At 47.0% G+C, this 25517-nt stretch overlaps 1 protein-coding gene across 1 annotated transcript in view; it reads left to right on the top strand.

Annotated features, from left to right (window-relative positions):
* ZMAT4 (zinc finger matrin-type 4) overlaps positions 1 to 25517 on the top strand; it is a 47741-nt gene that overhangs the window by 12852 nt on the left and 9372 nt on the right. Inside the window, exons 2-6 of the mRNA XM_085080439.1 lie at positions 2066 to 2167; positions 12789 to 12878; positions 15766 to 15922; positions 21182 to 21409; positions 25040 to 25136. Of these exons, the coding sequence (XP_084936565.1) occupies positions 2066 to 2167; positions 12789 to 12878; positions 15766 to 15922; positions 21182 to 21409; positions 25040 to 25136 (674 nt within the window). The remainder of the gene's footprint in view (positions 1 to 2065; positions 2168 to 12788; positions 12879 to 15765; positions 15923 to 21181; positions 21410 to 25039; positions 25137 to 25517) is intronic.

The following is a 25517-nucleotide window of genomic DNA, read 5'->3' on the forward strand; positions in this document are numbered from 1 at the left end:
TTCTATTCCAGAGAGACTTTTATTAGGTAACTGGAATATTTACACGTGAATTGTGGTGCACAACAGTCACATCATCAGCAGAACCACAACGTTCTCCTGGTGCCAAACCTGTGATATCAAGGGTAACACATCCCACACCTGTATCGGAACTTACCATTTAGAGAAAACACCTGAAATTCAGTTCCTGGATAAGCCTATGTAGCCTTTGCTGCTCTAAAGAAGGACAGTCGATTCCATTTGAGGAAAATAGACTTATGCTCTGTTATCAGAGCACAGAATGCTGAAGTAATACTTGAGAAGCTTTTGATTTACTCTGATTTTTGCAATGAGGGTTTGTACTAGCATTGCAGGCTGCATGCTAATGAAGGTGATGTTACCTGCCTCTGGCTTGGTTGCTGGATTGGGGCTTAATGAGATTCTTTGGTTTGCTTTGTGCCAATCTGTTGGAGTTAAGTGAGATTTCTTCCTCCCACTTTGTTATGCCTTTGATGCAATTTTGCAACACTTCTTGTATTCCTAAAAGGGTTTTTTGGTGTCTTTGAAAGTTTCTCAATTCAACATCTCTCTGGACAGAGTAAACGAAGATTAAAACTAGGCAGATAGCAAGAAAAAACAAGTAAATGTCTTTGCAGAATCAAAAAAAAAGCAAGTGCAGCAGCAGAGGAGCTCCAAGATTTGTATCTTTTGTCTGATAAACCAGAACAGCTGAGCATACCTTTTCCTGGAGCTGGGGGCTGGTTGGTCTCTCCAGGCTGGCAGTCTCTGGTGTCAGCTCAGCTGCTTGTTTTCATAAAATATGCAGGGACCACAATAACCGTGGGATGGCAGGACACTGGGGATTCAGCACAACCACCTCCAGGTGCACTGCACAGCCCAGCAGACTGGCCTTTCTCCACCTGACTTTGTCTGCAAATGAGATCTCATAGCCTGTTCATTTCCATGTTATATTTCTTCCCAGTTAGTGGAATGAACTCTATAAAACCTGTATTATCAGTCCTCATTATGCTCAGGTTTGTTATGATTGTGAATTAATAGATTTTATCTTGGCATAAGTCAGAAGGCACCAGACTCTTTTTCCTCTTACTTTGCATAGGGGTTGGTTTTAAATATTCTCTCTGTGTAGCTGCTTCTGTTGTTTTCTGGCTGTGCTTGGGTTCACTCTGTTTTAAGCCTCAGTATTCCTGATGCACCCCTTGATTGTGAGTTCAGAGCTGTATACCTGCAGTGGCACAAGGAGGAGGCTATGAAGAGGGGCGCAACATATTTCTGTGAACCAGGGCACTCAGCAAGATGGTTTTAAAGGCGCAGGTGCCCTCGTAGAAGGTTCTGGTGAACACATAAATATTTAAACAGCTGCTGGAGAACAGCACAGCCCAGTAAATCACCCAAACAATTTTCTTCCACATCTAAATTGAGAAATACAGCAGAGTGCTCTTTCAGCTTAAAACCATCTTTCTCCAGGTTGTGATACTGTTTGCCTTTTCTGTAAGAGACTTTATAAGCTCTTTTATGTTGTATAACAAATGGTCAAGCATGTTTTGAGCCATGAGTGATCTCTGCTATAGCTGGTTCTGTGCATGGTGTTTCTAGGTAGGAAAGGTAATGCAGGGCAGCTGTTCCCAAGTAGCTCACACTTGGATATCATGGCAGGACAGCCATGCCATGCAACCTGTGCTATGTCTGAGGCTGAAGGTGTTCAGAGGTTGGGTGTTGCTTAGGCACACTTGACCTCTTGTGTCTGGCTGCCCCCATTGCAGTGGAGAAGGGGACATGCTCTGGTCCCCAGTAGCACCTGGGAACTGCGCAGGGCGACGAATGAACACTTGGCATGGGCTGTTAGTGCATAAACCTGGGAACTCCAAATGGCAGGTATTGGGGTTGTGTTGGGGACTGTCTGTGTGTCACATTTGCACCTGTATAACATTGGTTTTATTCCCTCGTGGTGACAAGAACTGCTCGTCTCAAGTGTTGCCTTGCCCTTGGCTCTACAGGACCCTTGTCAGACACATCTGCCTGCTTTCTGTAACTGATTCTGCTTCTTGTCTCTTCTCTTTGTCGTGAACAGATGAAATCCTCTGACATTGACCAGGAATTGTTCACTGAAAGTTACTGCAAGGTGTGCAGTGCGCAGCTGATCTCCGAGTCCCAGCGCGTTGCCCATTATGAGGTAGGATGTTCTTGGTGTGTCACTCCACTATTGCAGTTCTGCTCTGAGGACTCAGGATTCGAAGAACTGTTTTTACTGGTGGCATCTTACTCTGTCAGTGATGTCACTGCAGTGGTGTCTGCTGCGTGTCTGGCTTTTTCTTCTGTTTTTGCCAAGTCAGCCTGCAATTTGAGCAGGACTGAAGGAAACACAGTTAGCAAGGAGAGCAATTAAGAGTGCAGCAAAATGAGCTCAGGTTGTATTAAATGTGCTGCACTGAGGTTTGCTGAGTAGGAATCACTGATTGGGTAGAGAATAGATTAGAATTTGTGAATGTATTTAAGCACTTAAGAGGTAGCAAGCAGTGAATAATTAGAAAGGATGGATTATTAGAGGCATGTTAGAACAGCAGTTAACAGCACTGTGTATCTTAAAAACAAACTTAAATACATCCCTATTAAACAAGGAGGAAATTATTGAGGGATATGATGCTGTAAAATCCTTCAGGAAAGGAAACCCACTGCCTGGATGTAGATCCTGCGACAGTGAGGGGCTCTAGGTGTTCACCCAATGGGAGAACAGAGATTTTCAGGTTCAAATACAGAAGCGGTGCAGGGTCACTGTGGGGGATGAGGGACCTCTGCACTCAGGGAAGGTGTGTTTTGCTCCTGCTTTTTGTTACACAGAGACTACCAGTGTCTGCAAAGTTCCAGCAGAGTTTGTGCACAGGGACCTAGAAGATGAAGTTTCCCCAAACGTTTGCTTGACTTGAGTGTTTTTGCAATTGATATACAGGGGAGACATTTGTGTGACCAGTGGATAATGTACAGGAAGCTTAATGTACATGATCTGAGGATGCTGTGCTGCATTAATTAACAATGGGTACAAGAACTCACGTTTGCTTGTAAGGCACTTTACATGTCTGTTTTGGTGAATTTCTTAAGAGCTCTTCTGTAATTGCTCCTCTGGCTGCCCTCTGTGTGCAGCAGAGATCCTTGGCAACTCTGGGAAGTTAAAGGCTGCAGTTTTAGGGACACCTTCCAGATCTTGATACTGGGCACTGCAGATGCCAAATTTTGTCTACAGGAGGCAGGAGCATTGCTGCAGAAACAGGAGCAGCGCCTGGTGAGCCACAGGGTGCTCAGCCAATCTTGTCTCCTCTGCGCCTGTCATTGTAGGTATGAGCTGAATCATTAATTCATAGCAGATGTTTTTGAAATGTGGAAAACAACACAGTTTTCTGTTGTCTATTTTAGTGCGAGGTGTTGTGCTCGTTTGTCATCCGCTGTGAAATCCCAGCAGACGCTGTAGATGTTTGGCACAATAATGTCATTCCCAAACCTTGCCTGTGGGTTGCATAACACAGAGCAGAGGGATGGAGTGAGTGAGCTGTGAAGACTAGTTAGGATCCTGTCCAGTGGCCCAGAGGCTGGGAGTGCCCCTGCTCCGTGCCACACTTTGCTGCTCTCGACAGGGAGCAGTGTCCCTTTGGGGCATCTGTTCTGGTCACCACTCCGGAGTGTGACACTCGTTCTCCTGGTACCTTTTCACACCCTGGTCTCAAGAGCCCACAGGAACAGTGAGAGGCTGAAAACCTGCCGTGAGCTTTTCTGAGGAGGTGGAGGTGGGGGCTGCATCCTGCCTGAGGCGGCCAGCCCTTGCCGCAGGCCATTAGTTAATAGCAGGGGTGTAAAATTCACTGTTTGTAATTATCAAAGGAGCTGGTCACAATTTTCACACCTTTCTTTCTTTCCTTCTTACTTTTAAAATGTGTTCTATAGTTAAAAACTGATTATTTTCATAGGAGAGACAAATTTTCTGCAAATCCATTTTCAGGAGCCCTGGGGGTGACCACCCACAAACACTGGGGGCCGTTGATGTTGGTGCAGCCTAGGATGCTGTGTGTCAGGGCTCTGTCTGGGTTTGTTTTGGTCAGCAGCACCCTTTTCCTTCCTGGAGAGAAAGGGAATTGATCCACTGCCTCACTAGCGCAGTCAAGTGAGCTCTACAGCCCTTGTGCCAGGGACTGGAATCTTGGCTCTCTGTGCATGCAAAATAAGACATTTCTCTGTAAGAAAATAGAGGGAAACAGCCTATGAAAGGGGGATGTTTTTATCTTGCCAAACAGGAATAGTCAGTTCCAATCGCTGTCTCATCTCCCTCTCCAAATCACCAACCAATAACTTTTCTTCTGTGCTACTTTGCCAGGAATAAAAAATGATTTTATGTCAGTCACGCAGTATTAAGCAATATTATTTCCAAGGGCAAGTGTAGTGGAAAAATGACAAAAGGATCAGAGTGTTTGCAGCATATTTTTGCTTCCAACTTGACATACGGCAAATACTGCCTTTATTACACATCTTTGTGCAGCTGGCTTTGTCTGATGTGTCTGATGCACCCTGGATCTCCTTCTCATCCTGGTGAAACTGCCAGGTCCTGCCCTCCTCTCCAGGGTTCACCCCAGGACAGAACTGAGTCCAGTAGCTGCCGTGGGATATTGGTTTGTAATGACGTTCCCAAATGAGGAAATGCCTTGACAAGCTCCGTGCACACTGTGATGCCGAGTGTCTCGGGGGGTTGATGCTGGGCAGCTTTTGCGCAGCCATGAGTAAGAGATGAGACAAATCTTACTGGTTGGTGTCGATGCCTGAAAGAGTGTACATTTGCATATTTTAATTCTTAAACAAATGTATATCTTAATTTGTCCCCTGAAGTATCAGGAAACCCTCTTCCTACTTCTGCTTCTGGAAGAAAGCAGCCGAGTATGGATGCCTGAGACAATCCCTGGGCGATGCTCACTGTGCTGCTGTGATGTGATAACTATCCCTTAGGTACCCTGGCTCACCTTTCTTCCTTGAGAGGAACAAAAGGGAACAGGGGTGGCTGCTTGAATGAAGAATCCATACACTGCAGGTGATAGCTGGCTGCGCCAGATACAGGACATGATCAGTGCAGGGAGGGTATTTCACACCTTGTGTTCTGCTGTCAGTTGTGAGGGGTGACAATGTGCTGCACTTGCTGCAATGCCATTGGAAGTCTGTGCCCCAGAAATTAGTCTTTTCCTTTTCTGTATTTTTGCATCTTTCCTTCCTCTGGAGCCAGAAGCCTCTTTGCTGCTGGATTCTCTCTGGATCACCTGAAATTTAACACTTCCTTCCAGCTATCTTTGAGAGAGGTTGTATTAATCACTTTGGTGAGCTGCTCTGTAAATTAAAAAGCTGACAAAAAAGAGAGCTAAGGTTTCTTCATTAGCTCTGAGTCCTCATCTCTGTGTAGAAGTGTTCACAGCCATTAGGAAGATGTTACCGTTTATTTTCATGTTTCCCCTTGAAAATCCTGCAGGAAGATTACCTCATATGCAAAGTTGCTCTCAGATTTCACCCTGAGCTGCACATTCATCACCACATTTGCTCCTTAAGCTGCTATAGTGCTTTTCTCCATTTTCTCCATAATCTTTATTACTTCAGGTGTTCAGATGATGCTTTGCTTTTCCATTTAAAATGAAGGAGGATGCCAGGTCTGGAGGAAGAGCAGCTCAGGAAGGGGTTGTGCAAGTGTTGCCTCACCCTATGGGATGAGAGAATGATGCTTGAATGCTTGTGGTGGATCAGCAGGGAGGGCAGGCAGAGGCAAAGTGTATTAAAATTCAAATGCAGAGGAAACTGGGGAGAACAAATAAAGTGTTGTGCCCTTTGGCTCCACTGCGGAGCTGAGTGCTCTTTGGAATTTCTCCCTCTGCCTCCAGAGTGAAGCAGACGAGTGGTATTGACAGCCTCATCAATACTCCTTGTCTGCACGGGCTGGAGTGGTGCTGGGGTTAATCTGCTTCCAGTTGGGCTGTCCTTGGCTGAAAACGGCATGAAGCGATGGCTTGTCTGAAGGAATAATAAACATTGTTTACTATTGGCACATTAGTGCCTTAAGGATCAAGATGTGTGTGCTCAGAAAGGCAATCCTGTGTCTGAAATATTAATGTGCTGCAAGAGCACATACTCTATTTAACAAAATAAATGCTGTGCTGGAAAGCAAGGAGTTGGAATGTTATGTTTCTACTCTCAGCTCCCTGTGTGAGATGCTGCAGGCATTTCCAGGATGGAAGAGCGGAAAGGATGTGCTTTAGCTGGAAATAAAGCCTGCACAGGGCTGTCATGTGTCGGGTTCTGCTGCTGTCAGTGATCATGGAAGGGAAAGTGACGTTTGCTGGCCACGATCTCTCTCGTATGTTCTGCCACTGTTGCTGCTTACCTGCCATGTTGTGTCTTGCTTTGGTGGCAGTAATGTGTAAATCCTTCAGAAGATGAAGGAGGGGAGGACATCCTACCCGTTGTTCCCATGTCCTTCCCCACCACAGCTGGAATCTGCTGTGGTGTTCACGGGTTTTTGGTGGCGGCTTGGATATTACTGTTATCCTGAAGATTGTGCTGGTGTTTGATAGAAGAACCGTGGCTTGAGGAGAAAAAGCTAAAGAGAGCATATTTGTGTTGCAGAGATGATGAAGGTGCTGGTCTGTTCTTTTTGTATGCACCTGCAGGCCTGCTGCTGATATTCCTTGGCAGTTTGTGTTGTGGTAACAGCCCCAGTTAAAATATATTGAGGTAAACATATTTTACCTCAAAATTGCATAGGAGGGAGATAGGTGGGTGCCAGTGTTTAGGGCACAAGACTCATGCTTCCTGTCTGCACACAGGGCAGCAGCAGCTGCAGCATCGTGATGTGCTGTGGGAACCAGTGGAGATGGGATGGAACTTTACAAGGCTCTGTGTTACTGCTCTGTTGTCAACATTAATGGCTGAACATTATTTTTAATGCACTCCCAGTGTCAAAATCTATTGCTAAACAGCAGCAACAGCAGAGCAGATGAGGCCCTCTGCACAGCTCCCTTCCCAGGTACCTCTGCACAGAGGCCTATTGCTGTCTAAAAATAGCTGAAGTTAAAAGGTCTTTCCAGAGCAGCAGTAAAACATACTGGGGAAATGGGACCCCAGGGTTATCAGTAATGGAGAGGCATGAGGGATGTCACATTAAAGCTACATGGGATGAAAGCAAAGAAAGGTTGCGCTGGCTCACCCTGGCCAGTGTTCCCAGTAGACAAGTTCCTGCAGCTCTTGCCTTTCCGCAGCATTCCCTTCCCGCTGCTGTTGCACAGGAGGGCACCTCGTTGTTCCAGGTGTTCGCTTTTGCTTGTCTTTAATATTTTAAACTTGCAATCCATGTTTGGATTGGGGTTCTTGGTGTTTGAAAGCAGAGTCTTTAGTTCTCGCCGTGTGTTGTGACAGACCCGCCCCCGTGCGCTCGGGGCTGACGGGCGCTCACGAGTGACTGGCACTGACGCGCTCTAACAGGGATTTGTTTCAGACAGTGAAGATGGAATGGGAGCAACGTCATTGCTGCTGTGCTGCGGAGCTGGTGCTGGGCAGTTCGTGTGCGCAGCAGACATTGTGTTTGTGTTAACTCTTCTGTTGCCCACCCAGTGCCGGGATGGTGGGGCTGTACCAAGTCCACCCCCTCCTCGAACATCAGTACGCAACAGCAGTGTGGCCCAAGATGAGGAACCTGAGCTGCAGCTGAGCAGTAGGGATTTAGACTGCTGTGTGGAGCACATTTCAGAAGTTCCCAGCCTGCTCACTCTGTCCCTTCATCCCCTTTCCCTTGGCATGTTTACAGAATCCTAGAATGGGTTGGGTTGGAACTGACCTTTAAAGGTCTAGTCCAACCCCTGCCAAGAGTGGGGATACCTTCAGGTTGGTCAGGGTGCTCAGGGAGGTACATTGCCTGGAAAAATCCCTTAATGCCAATGGAGAAGTAAATGCATGGTTGTGTTAGTGTACGTGTAAGATCCACCTATAGAAAGAATGTGAGGGAGTGATGTAGGAAGGGACTGCTGGTGTGTTTGGGGAGGAGCAGGTGCCTGCGATGGCCTCGGGTGTGGGGGGCAAGTTTGTGGCCATTGGCACCATGTGAGCCAGGTGCTGAGCCTGGCTGCTCCTGCCATGCAGCCTCTAAGGAGACTTATTTCCTCTCCACAGGGTACCCAGCAGTGTGTTGGACAAGAGATACTTTGGCTACAGTCAAAACCAATATAGGAAGCAGTGAAATTAATGATCACAGCTGAAATGGTGATTCCTGAGACAGAAGATTCATGCTCAGGATTCCTACTTGGAGTCAGCCTGGCAAGCCAGGTGGAATGATCAGAGATGTAAGGAAGTGGAGCTAGTGGTTGCTTGGCTGAATAGATCCTCAGTAGTTGCTTTTATGTGTAAACATATCAATATCCAAACCAGTAACATGCCTCCCTGTTGCTTTGAAGCAGCCGGTTTGATGGGGGTGAGAATTCAGCTGAGCACTCAGGAGTTGCAGACACATTATTTGTGTCCCCAGGAAGGCAAAAGCATGAGTTGACACTTTTTAAAAAATTAACTCATGGAGGAAAAAGGGGAAGTTGATAGAAATGACCATAAATTATAAATGAGGCTTTTCAAAAATTACAAAGGGAGAAAAAGGACATTGGCATCCAGCAGCGTCTGGAATAACAGCCGGGAGTTCAGCTCTGCAGCAAACCACAGGGATCTTGACAGTGTTTGCTGTGTGGGTAGTAGAGGCAGAAAAGGGAAGGCATTTGCTGAAAATACTTCTCCCCTCTATTTAAAAAACGCAGAGGATGTTGTTATATCATAGAGGAAGGAATAGATTGGTTCCATTCCAGTAGAAATTTGGAAGGTTGTTAAGCAGCGATTACAAAATCCAGAATGATGTTGTTTAGGTCAGCAGGTCCAGTAATTCACCAGTGGGTGCTTGAAGTGCACTGGCCACACGCTGTGCCCTGTCACTGCTGACCCTCTGTGGGCGTGGGAAAGTGGAGGAAGTTTCCAGGAGGAAGCAAGCACAGAGCCAAGCACGGCAGTGCTGGGGGTCCTGTGCAGGGAGCTGGAGCCATCCAGCTTGGCACAGCTCCTGGGCACAGCAGGCGCGGGAAAGGGGCTGGCGGACAACGTAATTTGGTTTCTGCATAAGGTTTGGAGAACTGGGCCAGCCAAAATAACTTTCTCTCTTTTGATGAGATTACAAGTAGGGCCAATACAGATAATAAAATTGGTATAGTCATGTGACTGCATGTTGCATGGCAATTTAATTAAGAAACTGCCAGCACACAAAAAAATCAACACAATGTACACTAAAAAGATTAAATCCCGACCAATGGCCTTCTGCAAAATAATTTATTACAGACTAAGAGAAGCTGCAGCTGTTTGGGCTGCCATGATGGTTCCTTCCTTCATCTCACACCCGTGTCTGTGCTGGTGCTTGGTACAGCCATGTGCTTCCCAGTGTGGGAGTCCCTGTCCTTTGGCTGGAGAAGAGGTCACGGAGAAGGAGGAGCAGGAGAGGAAAGGTAAAATGCCCAAAACCATGAAGCTACCAGCACAGGAGGGAGCAAGGACTGATGAAGGGATGTATGGGGAATGGGGAAATTAGATCATATGCTAGCACAGTGTGAGGGAAGCTGCAGAGATAGTTGATTTGCACCTTACGATAGAAGATGGGAAGAAGGCACTCACAAGCTGCCTGGTCAGCTTGAATCAGTGATGCAAAGTGGGAGCAGTTCTGCGTTCATGGTGGGGTGCTGAGCTCAGGCAGCTGCTGAGGGGATTCCCTCTCCCAGACCCCTGGACAGAGCAGGGAAGGGAAGATCTGTGTGTCTGTGTGACCCGGTAAGACCCTGTAATGCTTCAGCTAGCAACTTCTGGCCATGAGAAGGGAGATGGATCAGTCCTCCCCAGAGCTGTTGGTAAATCCACAGAGAAGGGATGAGAAGCCCCTCCCTCAAACAGGGCAAACAGGGCTGTGCATCTGAAACCAGCCTCGTCTGAGGGTCCCAGGGCTCTGCCAGCTGCCACTGCTCCTGCAGAGACTTTGCTGCCTGCTCTCATTGCTTGCTCCAGGCAGAGTGTGCTGCAAAACCTGATTTATGCAAAATCAAATTGCATTTCATAGCACAATTTAGCTCTGCTTTGCCCTTTTATGTTTTAGGGTTGAATTGCCAGAACTTTGCTGTCTCCGCCACAATCCTCTGTATTAGAGTAGATTTGATAGAGATAGAAATGATCCATTTATTTACTTTTATTGATGAGCCTTACAGTAGCAAATGAGCTTGCAATGCAGAACTCTGCAGCAGCTGTGTGAAAACAGACTCTGTCTGAGCTCCCTGTGTAGTCAGGGCTGGTTTTCAAGCCTGCAGTATTAAACCAGACTTAGTGCCTTTGAAAGGTGCTGTTCCCACAAGAGACAGGAAAGTGAAAATGCCTGTGGCGTAACACTTCGTACAGCTACAAAAGAAATGTTCATGGGCACAGAAACACCCTTATTGCACCCAAAATGAGGTTGTCGTGGCTGTTGGAGGTGCCTCCACAAGGCAGTGTGCTCATTCTGGACTGCAGATTTACAGATGTGGCAAGGCTTTGTCTCTTCTAAGGCTTGTGCATGCGGGGAGATGGATCAAAATGGGAACTGGAGGTGCCTTAATCTCTGTTTATCCCAGTTTTCTGACTCCTGTTCATGGTTCTTCCTTTGGCCCCCCATATGTCTGGCACTTGCCTTCCTTATGCCTCGGAGCTGCAGGTTTTCAGTTGCTTTGCAAAGGGAGAGGATAACCCTCAGGGCTGTTTGCAAGCAGCACATTAAGAATAATCACTGTGCTCCTGCCGTGCTCCTACTGGGGTGTTGGGATGATAAATACACATGTAAATGTAGAAAATGCCAGAGATAAAATGGATGACAAATGGGCTGTGCTTGCTCTGCTCCGCAGAGGGAAGGAGATGCACACTGCATACGCGCAGAGACCAGGGATGATTTTAGGCTTCGCTTTTATGACCGTAAGATAATAAGGTTGCATAAGGAGCTGTGTGGTTTTAAATTATGCCAAACATAAGTTATTTCTTTACCTTGGCTTTCACAAATCCAAACAGATGCCTAAAGAAAGGTGAGAGGTGTTGTACAGAAGGCTGAAGCTTCAATGTGTTTTATCACTGACATTTGGCCATCATTTATGGCCCAGCTGAGTGCCATGGAGCAGAATCGTAAAAATTATTCCTCTTAACATCTTTGCAGCTTACACACACCCAGCAGCCCCTCCCAAACTTTTTACCCTCTAAACTGAGCAGGCTGTGACTGTGTGCGCGTGGGCATCGTGACGTGCTGGGTGAACTCAACTGAGGGAAGAGCCTCGTGACTATGGGGAGGATGACTCGAGGGAGGCTGACTGCTCTGTGGGGTATCCATGCTCAGGGAAGAAATTCAGCTGAAAAACTCTGGCCACATAGCCTTTATGGTATGTTTGACTGTCTCCGTGTGGTGTGAGGGACCTGCCAAGCATCACTTCAGGCAGGAAGTTGGGACCACAGCCAAGCACCAGGAGTGGCATTGAACCTCTGTCCTGTGCATTTCAAACATCCATTTTGTCATTTTCTAATTATGCAGTCGCTGTCTGGGTTGCTCATCTGATAGCTGGAGCTTTGGGGTTTCCTGCACTTAGCTCTGACCATGGCAGGTCACATTTGCTAAATGCAGCAGGAAGACAAGCTGTGGACAGATACTTGACATTATTTATCTTGACTGATTTGCTCTGTGGAAAAAATTATTGCATAGTCACATTTCTGCATGCGAATACAAATATAGCTCCCTGCAAATTTAGCTCCAAGTTTATACCACAGGAAAAAGAATGTTCCAGAACATGCTAATGATAATTTAATATTTCAAAATTGCAGCTCTGTGATCTCAAATTATAACATTACAGTGCTGTTGTTCTGTGAGGCAATTGGAAAGGGAGATTCAAAGGAAATGTTTGCATGGTAACAGCTCCCCATGTGTCTGCTGCCCATGTGCTGGGTGCAGGTATTCTGTGACTGCAGGTTTTTTTCCCGTTCATCTGCTGGAAGAAAGGAACTGATGTAAGTCAGGGTTTTGAAGGTTTATGTCTGTGCTCATACTGCACAAGCTTTAAAATCTTCCTTTAAGTCTTGCAAGTCCCAAGGATTTGCTTTGCCTGCTGCTACTGGGATCACCAGGGGATCTCCTGTGTCTTCTGACCCTCACCTACCAGTGAGCTCCAGCTGTGCCCGAAGGCAGCATGGAATGTGCTTGTGTGTCCCTCATGGGAGATTTTGTATCCCTTTTGTATTTTATCATTCTGAAAGCATAGGAGCTGTGTATTTGGTTCATGTGTGTGCCTCTGGTGCCTCAGGATGCTGTTGTGTCTCTGGCTGAAGCTCAGCAACCCTCATATTTCAATTTGCCCCATGATTTAAATGGTCTGATAATAAATGCCGTCTTTCCCTTGCCATCTGATCCCTGCTGTGTCTTGGAGGGGCTGCAGGCAGAGGGACTTGGAGAGGGGCCAGGGTGGACCATTTCTTCTGCTAATGGCAGGTTTCATCCCACAGCTCATTTCAGCTGGGTGCAGTGCTCTGTGAAAACTCTGAGAAGTGCAAATGCTCCTCACCTAAGTCCTTTCCCCTTTTTTGCTTGGGTGTTGGTTATATATGTCAGGGGATGTGAAATCTGGCTGTGTGTTGGTGTAGTGAGCACAGCAACAGAGCTTCTTGCTCCTTGTAACTTCAGTTCTCCTCTTTCTTTTCTTTTTGCATTCCAGAGTCGGAAGCATGCCAGCAAAGTCCGTCTCTATTACATGCTTCACCCCATCGATGGAGGCTGCCCGGCGAAAAAGCTCCGGTCAGAAAATGTGGGTATAATCCAAGTCCCTGTTTATTCAGCTGCTTTGTGAATCACTGACTCTGGGCTACAATATTCTCTCTGTTACAGCCACAGATGATCAGGTGCCCGGAGGTAGCATTTAGATTAGCTGAAATGCAAAGTAACTGGAAATAATTTTCAATAAACTACACAAGAATTATTGTGTGTATCAGCAACAGTAATTGCATTTTTAGTTATTTGAATGTTCTTTCATAGGAAAAAAATGCTGATAGCAAATACTCAGGACTTACTCCATTTCAGTGCGATGGCTGGATTTGTCGGTGAATACCTGGGGCAGGTGATGGGATGATGCCTGCGAGAAGCTCGTGTTCTCCAGGTGTGGGGTGATGGCTACTCTGGGGTGCTGCTGGCAGGGCCTTTGGGGTTGCTCTGTGTGGAGCAGCACTAGGATCACTACCAAACTCCTTCACCCAACTTCCAGCATGTGACACCACTCTCAAGGGTGAGGGTCACTGGGCAGAAGGGGGAACTCACAACTGGATTGTGTTTGGGGAGCAGCATAGGGTGGCAGTGGTCTGTGTATGGAGCTGCATATGTACAGCTGGCACACAGTTCCTCTGTAGTTCCTACAGAGCTGCTGTATGAACACCTGGCACGCAGTTTGATTCTGTCTAACAAGCAACCACAGACTGCATGTGCACCTCAGCATGGGATATGGAGGACAGAGAACCAATCAGACCTCAAATAAGTCAAAGTTGAACTATTTCCCATTTATTTTGCGAAAGGCAATATGGGAAAGGATTGTAAGTCAGTGTTTGGTGATGATTGTGCCAAGGGCAGCCCTAGTGGGGGTGGATTAACGTGTCCTCGTGTTCTAGGTGAATGCTAGGCTAGGCCAGACCTAAATTCTAAAATTATTTGTGTTATAAAAATATAGCAGGGAAAATCTGCCAACATTTACAGCTCAAAGTAGGCCTGCTGCTGATCAGATATTATACAAGCCTTTGCATTTAGAGAGAACAGAACTATTTAGGACATCTCTAATGCTGCCCAATGATGCCAGTGTTGGGAGATGGATGATCTAACTCCAATCCAGTGGTGTGTTTCGTTGTGCTTCAGTTTGTGTGAAGCCAATGGGTTCTGTGCTGCATTGTAGTGAAGGTTGGTGAGATGGGATCGGCTGGAGGAAGCTGCAGAAACAAAATGTAGAAATATTCCTTTGCTGGGTCTGGCAGCAGGTGGTTAAGGAGCTGCCATGTGGATTTACAGAAGCTCAACAGAGCTGTTAGTGCCTGTTCAGCATTTCAGCCGTGGGAGCTGGGCAGTGGGGATGAGGGATGGCTGGATGCACACAGGTGCACAAACAGCCCCAGGGAGCAGCCACCTGCCCTGTGTAGAGCTCTGTGCCCCAATGCAGGCATCCTCAGTGACCAGCTGTGTGATTTCACTACCCGCACAGTCCTGTCAGCGTGGTGTCATTCAGCAGGTGACAAAAGACACGCAGGTCAGCTTCCCCCAGCCTCTTCGGTTTCAGGTAAAACAGCCTCTGACAAATGAGAAGGCATAATTACCCTTCAGGGCTGGATCAGCCTAAAACACCTCTGACTCTGTGCAGGGGTTTGGTTGGTGGAGGGAAGGGAGGTGATGCTGCTAAGGGACAATACAGACCTGGGTAAATTTGGCCAAGTCCAAATACCTCACACATCCTGCTTACAGCGAGGGGCACTTCATGTATAAAATTGGCTGTTAGGGACCAGAGGTCTATCATGTGTGTGCAGAGCGACTCGTAGACCCACCAAGAGTTTGGGAGCACCCCTCTCCTGCTAGGGGCTGACTAGCCATGCATCAAGGTACTCGCCCAGAAAATTTGGAAAACCCAGGTGAGCTGCAGAGTGGACTGTGGGTCAATGTAAATGAGACCCTGAACTCGACATGACATATTGGAGAGCTCTTTGAGGGGCTTTAAATTTTTTATTTTTAACTGCAGTCTAGCTGAGAAAGTAGGTTGGAAAGGAAAATAAGTCACTGAAGAGCAGCCCTGGCAGAGGAAGAGACCCTGGTGCATTAGCACTGAAGTGTATCAGCTTCTCAAACGAGCTCTGTCGGAGGCTCTTTATATGTTGCCACTGATGATCAATAGATACTGGAAATTCTTTACTCTGCTCTCAACCTTCAAGTGATTTCCCTTTGAACACATAAAATATCTTGAGAGAAAGCTATTTAAAAGAGGTGCAAATTACACTCAGAACAGCACTAATCACCTCTTGAGATTTCTCCCTAAGGTTTGATTTACAGTTATCAACTACAAAAAAGTGATGAAAATCAGTCGTTTCTCTAGTAGTGCTTTTTTTGGGTGAGAAAATGACCTTCAGTGGTGGGTCAGGTGTCCACTCTGTGTGGGGTTTGTCCAAGGCTGGTGTTGGATCCTGGTGGAGGGACCTGTGTGATTCCAGATGGTTCATTTGTTTCTCCCACCTGCAGAGAGGGTTGTGCCCCCCCAGTCCTGTCCCCCAGATGTTTTGGGGTCTCTTAGAAAGGTACATCAGGAAGAAGCGTCTCAGTGTTGGATGGCAGAGGAAGCTCTGGGTCTGTGTGACTCCCTCAGCCAGAGAAGGGGAAGAGGGAAGGGAGGCTGGGAATGTGCTGGGAGCTCCACAGCCATGCAGGTCACAGTGACACACTGAGCTCCCAGTACAGACCAGAGCAGAGGTGGTGGGGAGCTGGAGGTGTCCCCAAGCTGGGCAGGACTGGGACGAGACAGGAGCAAGGCTGGGAGAGACGAGGAAGTAAATTCCTTGGCAGCCAGGGCCTTGGCATGACAACCTAGAGTCCTCTCTTCTAGTCTTCTTACTCTGTGACTGTGCTTGGTGGGCTTATACACTTCTTTTTTTGTCTGTGTTTTTGTCTCCACCCAGGGCAGTGATGGTGACTCAGTGGATAAGAACAAATGCTGCACACTATGTAACATGTCCTTTACCTCAGCAGTGGTGGCGGAATCGCATTACCAAGGGAAAATCCATGCCAAAAGGTTAAAACTGTTGCTAGGGGAACAACCAACAATAAAGGCCACAGGTATGTCCAGAGGCAGGGAGTGGAGCAGGAGGGGCTGGTGCAGAGTGCTGTGAACTCACTGTGCCCAGGGGGGTGGCCAGGGTGCTGGCTCAGTGTGCTTGGGCAGAAAGTGGAGACAACATGGATGGCTGAATGGTGGTGGCTGGCAGAAGCAGCTGTTCATTTGTGTTGCTGTCACAACAACCTTCAAAAATTGCTGGTGCTCATTATTGTGTGCTTTGTTTATGTAGATTAGGGGTTTATCAGCTGGGACTGGCCCTGGTGCCAGACCCCTATCTCCAGTTCCACAGTTCCAAAGTGTTTTCTTGGTGGAAGACAATGTCTCCACTGGACACAGATTATCAGCGCAGCTAATATGTTTAATAAACCTTTGGTGTTAATGTACAGTTCAGAGCATCATCTGCTCTTACCACAGAGGGAAATCCAGGCTTTAAAAACCCTTGGATTGATTGTCTCTTGATTTTTACTTAGATGGGTTTTGTGCTTTCCTCCACAGTGATTCTACTAATGCAGCCTATTAACTTTCACATTTAAAAAGTCAAATGTTGGAATCAGATAATTTAACCATCTTATTGTTTGCTTAACCATAAAGTCCCTGAAAACCACCAATAATCTGTGAAAAAAAGATCCTCTGTGCTTGTGGAAGCAGACAATGCTCAAACAAAGCACTCCCATTTTCCAGGAAGGATTGCTGGGCTGAGGTCTGCAGACAGATGTGACCCAGAATTGCTGCCAGTGGCACTTCTTTCAGCACAAAATACAAATGGAGCTGTGTGTACTGGACTCTGCCTAGCACGTAAATCCTAGATGTGATTAGATAACGGGGGTTAGCACTGTGTGTGTGTGTGTTTGTTGCCTTTCTAACTTCACAGACAGATGCTGGTACAGAGAATATAATTTGTCCTTTGCTGGGGTGGGCTTGGGAACTGTTGGCCCCTTTGCCTGAGGGAATGTGGGGAATCGTGTTGGTGGTTTGCTCAGTTTAACTGGCAGTGCTCTGGCACCAGTGTGTCCCATGGGAGGTGAGGGTGCAGCTGTGGCAATCTGGGGGACACCCCTGGGTCAGCCAAGAGGAAGGCTCTCACATGAGCTAACATGGTCGTGGGCTCCTCAGGCTGTTCTCTGCAGCTGGCATGTAGTTGCAAGGGGAAAAAAGAGCAGCAAGGACTCAGCTTTGGTGTTTATTTGTCTGGGGCTTGTGTTAGAGCTTGAACCCCACGCCTTATGTCAGCAGCTCCTCCTCCAGCACCAAAGGACCTGCCACAAACCCTGGTATTCCAGGGTTTCCAGGTGAGCTGATGTTCACAGGAATGCTGGATCTTGGAATAGTGCATGGTCTGATTCCCATGTAAGTTGACAATTGGATTTTTTCTTCCGCTGTGGGGATTGTGCAAGGAGGTATGGGGACTGCAGGATCTGGCCAAGGCAGGGCTTGCTGAGAGCTGCAGCCTTGCATTGTGTTTTTGTCTCACTTTTTAATCATCTAGGTCAGCCTCAGAAGGCTCTAAGTGAGCCATGCTGCATGCTCTGGAGTAATGGGCTCTTCAGCCGTCCTAATCACTAGGAAGGAGTAACTCAAGGACTATCAGCTCTTACAGGCACTTGATCTGGAAGATGAAGCTGAGCCCAGGAATACATTAATAAGCACCTCCTTGCTCTCCAGGAGTTCTCAGAAATAAGCCCTTTGGACACAGCATTTTTCTGGGCTTCCCACAGTCACCCAGCATTTTTCACTGGATTTTTGTCCCAGTCCTCTGTGGCTGGCACCAGGGAGCTTTAAGTCTCTCAGAGAGTACTTCAGAGACTCCAGTGCTCATGAGTCCTGAGAGCCAACCAAGCACAGCCCTGAGCGTGCTGGATGCTCCTGGGGAGAAATATTCTACTGCTTGATATTCTGGGGTTTCTGTCTCATCAATCCCAAAGAAAATCACTTCTATTCTCACTGCCCTTGCAGAGATCTACCTTCTCCTTCACTATTACCATCCAGATGGAACATAGATGTCATTCTTTGGTGGTGCTTTCAGAAGAAGAAGTGGCCCAACAGTCAGGTTTCTCACAAAAATGATGCCTCATCATGACAGCAAAATAGTTGTGATCTTTCCTGTTGCTCTGCTGTACAAGGTTGTAGCCCTCAGAGGCTTTATGTCACCACTATTGCTGATGAATTCCTCTAGTCATTTCCAACATCCTCTGTCAGCTTGCATCCCATCATTGCCACAAGCTATAAACCTAAGAATTGTGGGGGAAATAGCTGCTGTCTTCATCAATCCAACTGCAAGGACCTGCAGGCATCATTGCAGGAATGTGGCAATGGCCCTGGCTTTGGGACATCAAAGAGTAAATGGCTTTTTGGTTTGGGTGCAAGGATATGTCCAGCAGTGGCTGGAGTCTGTCTTAGTCCTAGATTTCTGGGATTTCTTCTGAAGAAAACCAAGTTTCCCATTGCCCCCTTGTTGTGGCTCACTTATTTTCTCATCCTCATGCTGAGTTCCTGGAGCGTGCCAATGGAAAAAGTTGGGTGCCATTTAAATCCAGCTTGGAATAAAAAGCTTTGGATGTGAGAAAGAAGTCAAACATTAGTTCATTGCCGGAGTGCTAAAGTGTTTCTAACTTTGTATTTTGCCTCTTGCAGCAAAGTAAGACTTTCTCACTTCCCTCCCACAGCGAAAGGGAACGTAAGGCAGACTGTCATGAGCTATTTAGCATTTTGAAATACTTGAAATAGTCAAACTCGCAGCTTTTATGTTTGTGTTTTAGATGGAGAAACATTTTTAACATTTGACGTTTTGTGAATGTTTATTATTAATTTTCATGTTGCTGCTCAAGGAATGATGGCATTTGCTGTTCTGTAGCAGTTATGTGGTGCATATCAAAATGATAAATTCACATCTGTGGAGAAGTCAACTTTCATCTATTTCTCTTTGGGAGAATTTGGTAGACTTGGGCTGTTTTCATTAATTACCAGTCTGGGCTCAGCACACCTTAGGACGAATGGGGGTCGTTAGACCTGAGGAATGTGACGTTACAAGAAGGTATTTGGTACTGTGAGTGCTGAGAGGAAATCCTTGCCCATGGCAACCCCCATGGGATGCAGGCAGGGGGTCTCTGCTGTGGAGAGATGTGGGAGCCAGGTGTGGATGTGGGCTTGGAGCAGGGCTGCGGTGGGCATGGGGGGCTCTGGTGCTATTCCCTGAAGCAGGAGTGCCAGTATTCCCTCCTGCATGGAGCACAAGCCGCCAGCCTCGTGGAGAGGAGCTCAGAGGTACAGCCGTGGGGGTGCTGGGCTGGCCAGTGACTGAGAGCAGAGATGCTTCTGTCAGGTTTCCTCAGTAAGTAGGAGACATAACTCCTGTGGGCATCACCAGCTCTGTGAGCTTCAGCCTCCCTGGTTCCCCTCTGGCAGCAGTGTACATAGAAACAAGGAGAAAGCTGACCAAAAGATTGGTTAGATTTAACTTTACAGCCTGGGGCTTGTGGAACAGGAAGTCAGATCTGTCGCAGAGCTCCTGGGCTGCCGAAGTCGAAACTGCTGGTTGTTCATAATGGTCCAAACATCTCTGCAGCTCAGTCCAGTGCCCTGGGCTCAGTCCTGTCCTGGGGTGCTGCAGAGGGCTGGGTGCCCTTGGCATCACCAGGGCTGTTCCAAGGCCCTGTGGCATCACTGGGCTCTGGGCATGGATCCCTTCCTGTGGGGACACTCCTTGGGAGGAGCCTGTTCTCAATAAGCAAGCTGTGCTTGATTTTTGGGAGTCAAGCACGTGCAAAGCCTCTGTAATCCCAGTTTGGGCAGGCAATACTGGAATTCCCTAATTTTCTTTGCAGTGACTGTACTGGGCTCTGACTGTGCTCTTTGCTTGCACTGGCAGCTGTGCTGCATGCACCTTGGAGTGGCTGGGCTGTGTCTCTCTTGCTGGAACCATAGAAACTACTTTTTTCTTAGGAACAAAATCCAGCCAGACCCTGCCTGGCCCTGCCCAGAGCAGTTCTTCGGAGGCAGCGTCATCACTGCTGGAACTCTGATACCTTGGCAGTCATCATCAAAAACAATAGAAGGTTATAAACCCCTGGAAATTGATAAGGTTGTAAGTAATGTTATATGTAAGATAGAATTTCCTTGAAGGGTGTCCCTTACTGAGCAGGTCAGCAGAAGATTTATAACAATATTAACTTTCTCAAGGTGTGGAGTCAATCACAGTGGGCTCCAGGCATAATTATATGTCTAAATATATCCCTCTGTTGCCGCTCCTGGTGTCAGACACTGTGGTGGGTTTGGCATTTGCTGTCCTGTGCACTCATCAGGGCTCAGCTGGATCATCTCCCAAGCAAAGGGAGCCACCACGTGCCTCTTGCCACCTCCGAATGTGCCTATTCCGGTACCACGGAGAGAGCAGGTTGTTAATTATTTAAAGAGCAGACATTTCATCTGGAAAAGAAAAGAAAATCCACATAAAAGGGAATTTTGGAATGAGGTGTGATAATTAAGTGCTAGTCATTGTATATTTTTGTATCCCAATGTTACCTGAACTTTTACTTTAAACTGTTTTCCCATGGGTTTATGACTTGTGGTGTTGAAGTTGGGAAATTGTGTCGAACAAAGTGCACTCCATTATATAAAGACTAATCACTCACTTTTGTTTGGAATGATTTGAGGGTTGTGTTTGTGTTCCTGGTTGGGCTTTTGGTGAATTTGAAGGAAAATGGTATTAAATTAAGGTAGTGTGTTGCTGGTACCTGACAATTCATAATGTGAAGATCTTTGAAGGATGGGACTGGCTACTGAGTATTTTTTTTTCTATCTGTGACAGTTTGCAATGACTATGGCTTTCTCTGTTCTTTCTGAGTCCAAATAAATTGAAAAATAAGAATCCTGAGATAATGATAAATATGTCTCTCTATCCTGAGAAGGAGATGGCTCTGCATGGTATATTTTTTTTCTCCACTGACGATTTTTCCTGGGAGTAGCAATTCAAGCAGGATAAGTTTAGCAGATTTAGTCAGAACAGTGATAAGACGTGTAACTGCACTAAGAGCATCCTCCTTCCCCAGAAAGCTGAGGAACAGTCCTGGGCTGTCCTTTCATGATGCTTTTTTTAATGAGAAATGGTAGCTTTCCAAGCAGCACCATCCAAAATATCCACCGGGACCCTGTAACTGCAGCTAATTATTCCCTGTGCCTAATGTGGGATCTGCCTCAGGGTCTGATGTTACTCAGGCAGCAGGAGTCTGGGAAAGCTCATGTCTGGATGTTCCCTTTTACAGAAGCTGCTCTGGGCTCCCTGAAGGCGCCGCACACAGACAGTCCTGCAGTGGTTCCATCCCCACCCCAGCGGAGAGACTCTGACAGGTACTGCCAGCTCTGCGCAGCCTGGTTCAACAACCCCATGATGGCACAGCAGCACTATGACGGCAAAAAGCACAAGAAGAATGCAGCCAGGGCTGACCTCCTGGAGCAGCTGGGGAAGACCCTAGACCTGGGGGAGCTGAGAGGTGAGACAGCTGCATGTGGAGAGCAGGGACCTGTTTCCTGTGGGATCCAGTGACCCTTGCCCACTACGGGCACCAGTGGTGCAGGGAGCCTGAGATGCTCTTACTGCTTCATGAGGTTCCCAGTTCTGTAAAAAAATCCCCTGCTCCAGGATGCCAGCCTGGAGTTTTAGCAGCATCCTTTCCCTTAGTGCTCACACCTGTCCTCGAGCAAGTGTGACCTGTCCCTGGGAGAGGACAACACATTGCAGGTCAGCCCCATGCAGAAGTGCAGACAGGAGGATGTTGCTGGAGGCAGAGCACTCCCTAAGTCTCCCTGATTTGTGTAATTTGTTTGCAATTTGAGGACATGTCCAGGACTGAATCTTGACAAGTACCTGTTTACTCTAAGGTGCAGGCACAGGAGAGGCACGAGACTTTTGTCTCAAGGTCTGGGTTATGATCCCATGTGCACACAGGGACCTGACTGAGGCAGCAGAGGAAGAAGGCCAAGTTTGATTCACAGCTACAGGGGAGAGCTCTGGTTTGCCAGTGAGGCTTTGCAATAACATTTTGATACACCTGGGTTTTTTTTCCTTGCTAAATGAAAAAAATTTTCTTGAGATACTAATGACTGTACAGTATATTGTGCATTTCTTGATCTCCCATAAACCTTGTAATGGTTATCCAGATCTTCCTGTGCTACCTAGTGTGACTCACAGTGCCATCAGTGATTCATGTTGGCTGAGTCACTGCCCGCTACTGGAAATATGTGGGAATAAAACTTGGAACAATAACATGGAAGTGCTCAGTACTTTGAACTGTGCCAAGCTGAAGAGTGGCTGAGGATCTCATTAACCGTAAATAAATCGATTGGGAAGTATTTTATTCATTTAGCTCCTGCCTGGGAGAGTTGAAATTGGAGGCCTTCACAACCTCATCAGCTATTGTTTTTTACCTTCATGGTGGTGCTGTGCATGGTTGGGGTTTGCACTGGATCCAGTGTGGTTCTGCTAGCATGTGTGGATGGCAGGAGAGAGGACAGTAGAGCTGTGGCATGGCTGTATGTGTAGGGTGTAGGGGAACAGATGTGGTCCCCTGTTGGACACTTCAGGGTGCTGTTTCGGAGGTTCAGGAGGTTCAGTGCCCACTGCTCCACAGCACCAGCGAGGCACACAGTCAGGCCCAGGGAGCCAAGGAGACTGTCCCTGAGCCTGCCAAGCTGGGAAATCATCTTTTTCACAGTTTTTCTAACTAGGTCATGACCATCTGTCCATCTGTGTCTGTTTAGAGATGCTCTCCTGGATGAATTTAGCTGCAAGATTAGAGCAGATCTTTACAGGTGTTGAAAGCAGTCTCTGCAATGGCCAACACAGAATGATATGCACCTTGTGCCTAAGTAAACAGCCTCACCTTGGCAGGTAACATCATGTCTGACTACAAGGTAACAGTGGCGGCAGGACATGGCCCTCTTGGGGGCTACATCCCTGTGTGCTTCCTGCTCCACATTGTTTTTGCTGCCTCAGTTTTCCCTGGATCACAAAGTCACCTCCTTCTTTTGCATCCCTGGTGGCTTCTCCCATCATAGCTTAAATATTAATTCTATTTTGACTAGTGTGGGAGACGAACATTTGAAGCATTGTGTGAGCCTGGAACAAGCAGTGTCAGTTGAAGTACAACATTTCAGCAGCCTTTGATGTTTTGATAATGGCTGTAATAAAATATTTATTGATAAATATGAATGTATGTTTGGAGAAACAAGAATAGAGATATATTTTTGGAAAATTGATATTTATAGAAAACAAAAACATTGATTCTTCTCACCAAGTGCTCATCCTCCAATTTTAAAGTCTTATTTTCTTCTCAGAAATAAGAAAGAGGAGAGGGGAAAAATAAAGGAGAAATGAGCATTGTTTCTGCAGTCTGTGTTGAATTAAAGCTGCAACACAGGAGTGCGGGGCAGAAATTGCAGGCTCTGCTCCAACAGCTTGTGCCTGCTCAGCAGCACAGAGTGGCCATAGCTCAGTTGGAGGCACTGATGTGGCTCCGTCTGGCAACTCTCGCCCTCCCCAGCCTGTGCTAGGCACAGGGAGGAGGAATGTCAGGTTTGCTTCATCAGGTCACATCTCCCCAGTTTTAGTTCATGTCTGGTGTCTCCCATGGCTGAGCTCTCCAGTTCCCTCTCTGAGGCAGGTAGGCTCTGCAGTGGCAGGTGGTTTGTAACATGGGATCTGCCTGGTGCTGGGGCTGAGCCAAACCCTGCAACAGGTGCCCTGAATCTCTAAAGTAAAGCACAGCAGCCTCTGCAGTACAGATGGACTAGGACACAGAGGTATTGTCACCTGGAGTCTTTGTGTTCTCAGGTTAATTGGTGGTGTTGCAGATGCTTTCTTTCTGGAATCAGGCAAAGAGCTGAGTTTAATTTTTCATCTCAGCTCATAATTTCTTTGTATGCCTTATAAATACTTCTTGTTGTGTGCTGTCACTTGTGGTTAGTAAGAAGCAGTTTAACAAGAACTCCCCTGGAATGGGTTTTAATGCATTTTATGCAGAATGACATTAATAACTTGACTTGTTAATATTTTATTTAATGGGGATAGGAGGACATTCAATTTTACATAAATACATGTCGTGCTGCAGGGGAGGCAATGCTGATGTGTCTTGAGGATGCAGAAGGGGATGTGAGTTCAGCCAGAGTCCAGCAGCTCCCAGTATGGACTTCTCATGCTGGGACCACCTTCCCATCACAGATGGCCTTAGGGCTGAGCTCAACCCCAGCACACTGCTTGGGGAGTTTTATGAAACCAGTTTCAGCCAAGTAGCAGTTTTGATGAGCTCCAGTGAGGTTAAATTCTCTTAATTTTAATATCCTGGAAATTATTATTGCCTGTGGTCTCATCCTGCTGTTAATTTGAGGCTGCTTTCCTTTCTCCACCTCCATCCCAGTTCATCGAGTTAGCCCAGTCTGCAGCTTCCTGTTCCAGCCTGTGGGAAGAGCTGCACCAGGGAACAGCACTGAGTTTCCCTGCACAGAACACAGGGAGGGGGAGCAGGGTTCCCCCTGGTTCAGCATTGTGAGTAGCCTTGACATGCTGAGGGAGAAAATCATCATCCCTGGTTAGGAGCTGCATTCGCTGAAGGCGTTTCCACCTACACCAGTAATTAAGATTCACTGAGGCTGCTGTTAACATGCTGCTAAATTGGCTGAGCAGCAGAACCATATTACCTTAAATTAAAGTATTACCTGTTTCTTAGTTCCCCAGTCCTCTGCCATGTGGAGATCCTGGTGTGGTCCAAGCTCTCAGTCCGCTGCAAGGTGCTGACACACCATGCCAGCCATGCACTGCATTTCCCATTCCTTCCCATCCTTTCCCATCCCTTCCTTTGCATTGTGGTAGATTCATGTGGCTTCTGATGCCCATTGGTTTAATAAAGGAAGCAGGAGCTGCCAGCAACAGACAAAGCATTTGACTGTAAAACCATCACTGCTGCATCAGGAATAAATTCTGTAAGGAGAAAATCCATATGCACATCTGCAAATTGATTTTGTTCTGTGCCACATAGAAGTACAGAAACTACTTAAATATCCCTCAACCTCACTGCATTACACAGCCAGAGGCAAGGGTTAATTAACCTTCTGGGTTTTCTTCACAGGCCTGAAGCGCAGCTACACATGCAACATCTGCAACGTCACCTTGAACTCCATAGAGCAGTACCATGCACACCTGAAGGGCTCCAAACACCAGACCAAGTGGGTATCATTGTGCTTCTCCCAGTGGGCTCCAGTCAGTCTGTGTCTGCCAAGATGGAATTGTCTGTCACAGTGCTTTGCACTCCAACTCCCTGTCAGCAGAAGAGCTCTGGCGGGTTTGTGTTCTGGAGACTGTGCTGTGCTCTGGTTGCTGTGAAAACACAGGTTCCAGAGGCACCTCCAGCCTGAGGAATTCAGAGCCAAACCCACATGGGCTTCCTGGTGTCCCATTCACTTGTGGTTAATGATGCTGAGTTTGCAGCTTCTTTCATGTGTGAAACCTCAGAAGAGACACCATGAGTGTAATGGGATTAGGTGTTTCCCAGTTAAACAGTTTTTGCTGTGATTTAGAGTAATTATGCATTACCCAGCTCTGAGAAC

The sequence above is a fragment of the Lichenostomus cassidix genome, chromosome 22, assembly GCF_008360975.1.
Source record: "Lichenostomus cassidix isolate B80296 chromosome 22, HeHo_3.0, whole genome shotgun sequence".
Taxonomy (NCBI): Eukaryota; Metazoa; Chordata; class Aves; order Passeriformes; family Meliphagidae; genus Lichenostomus; species Lichenostomus cassidix.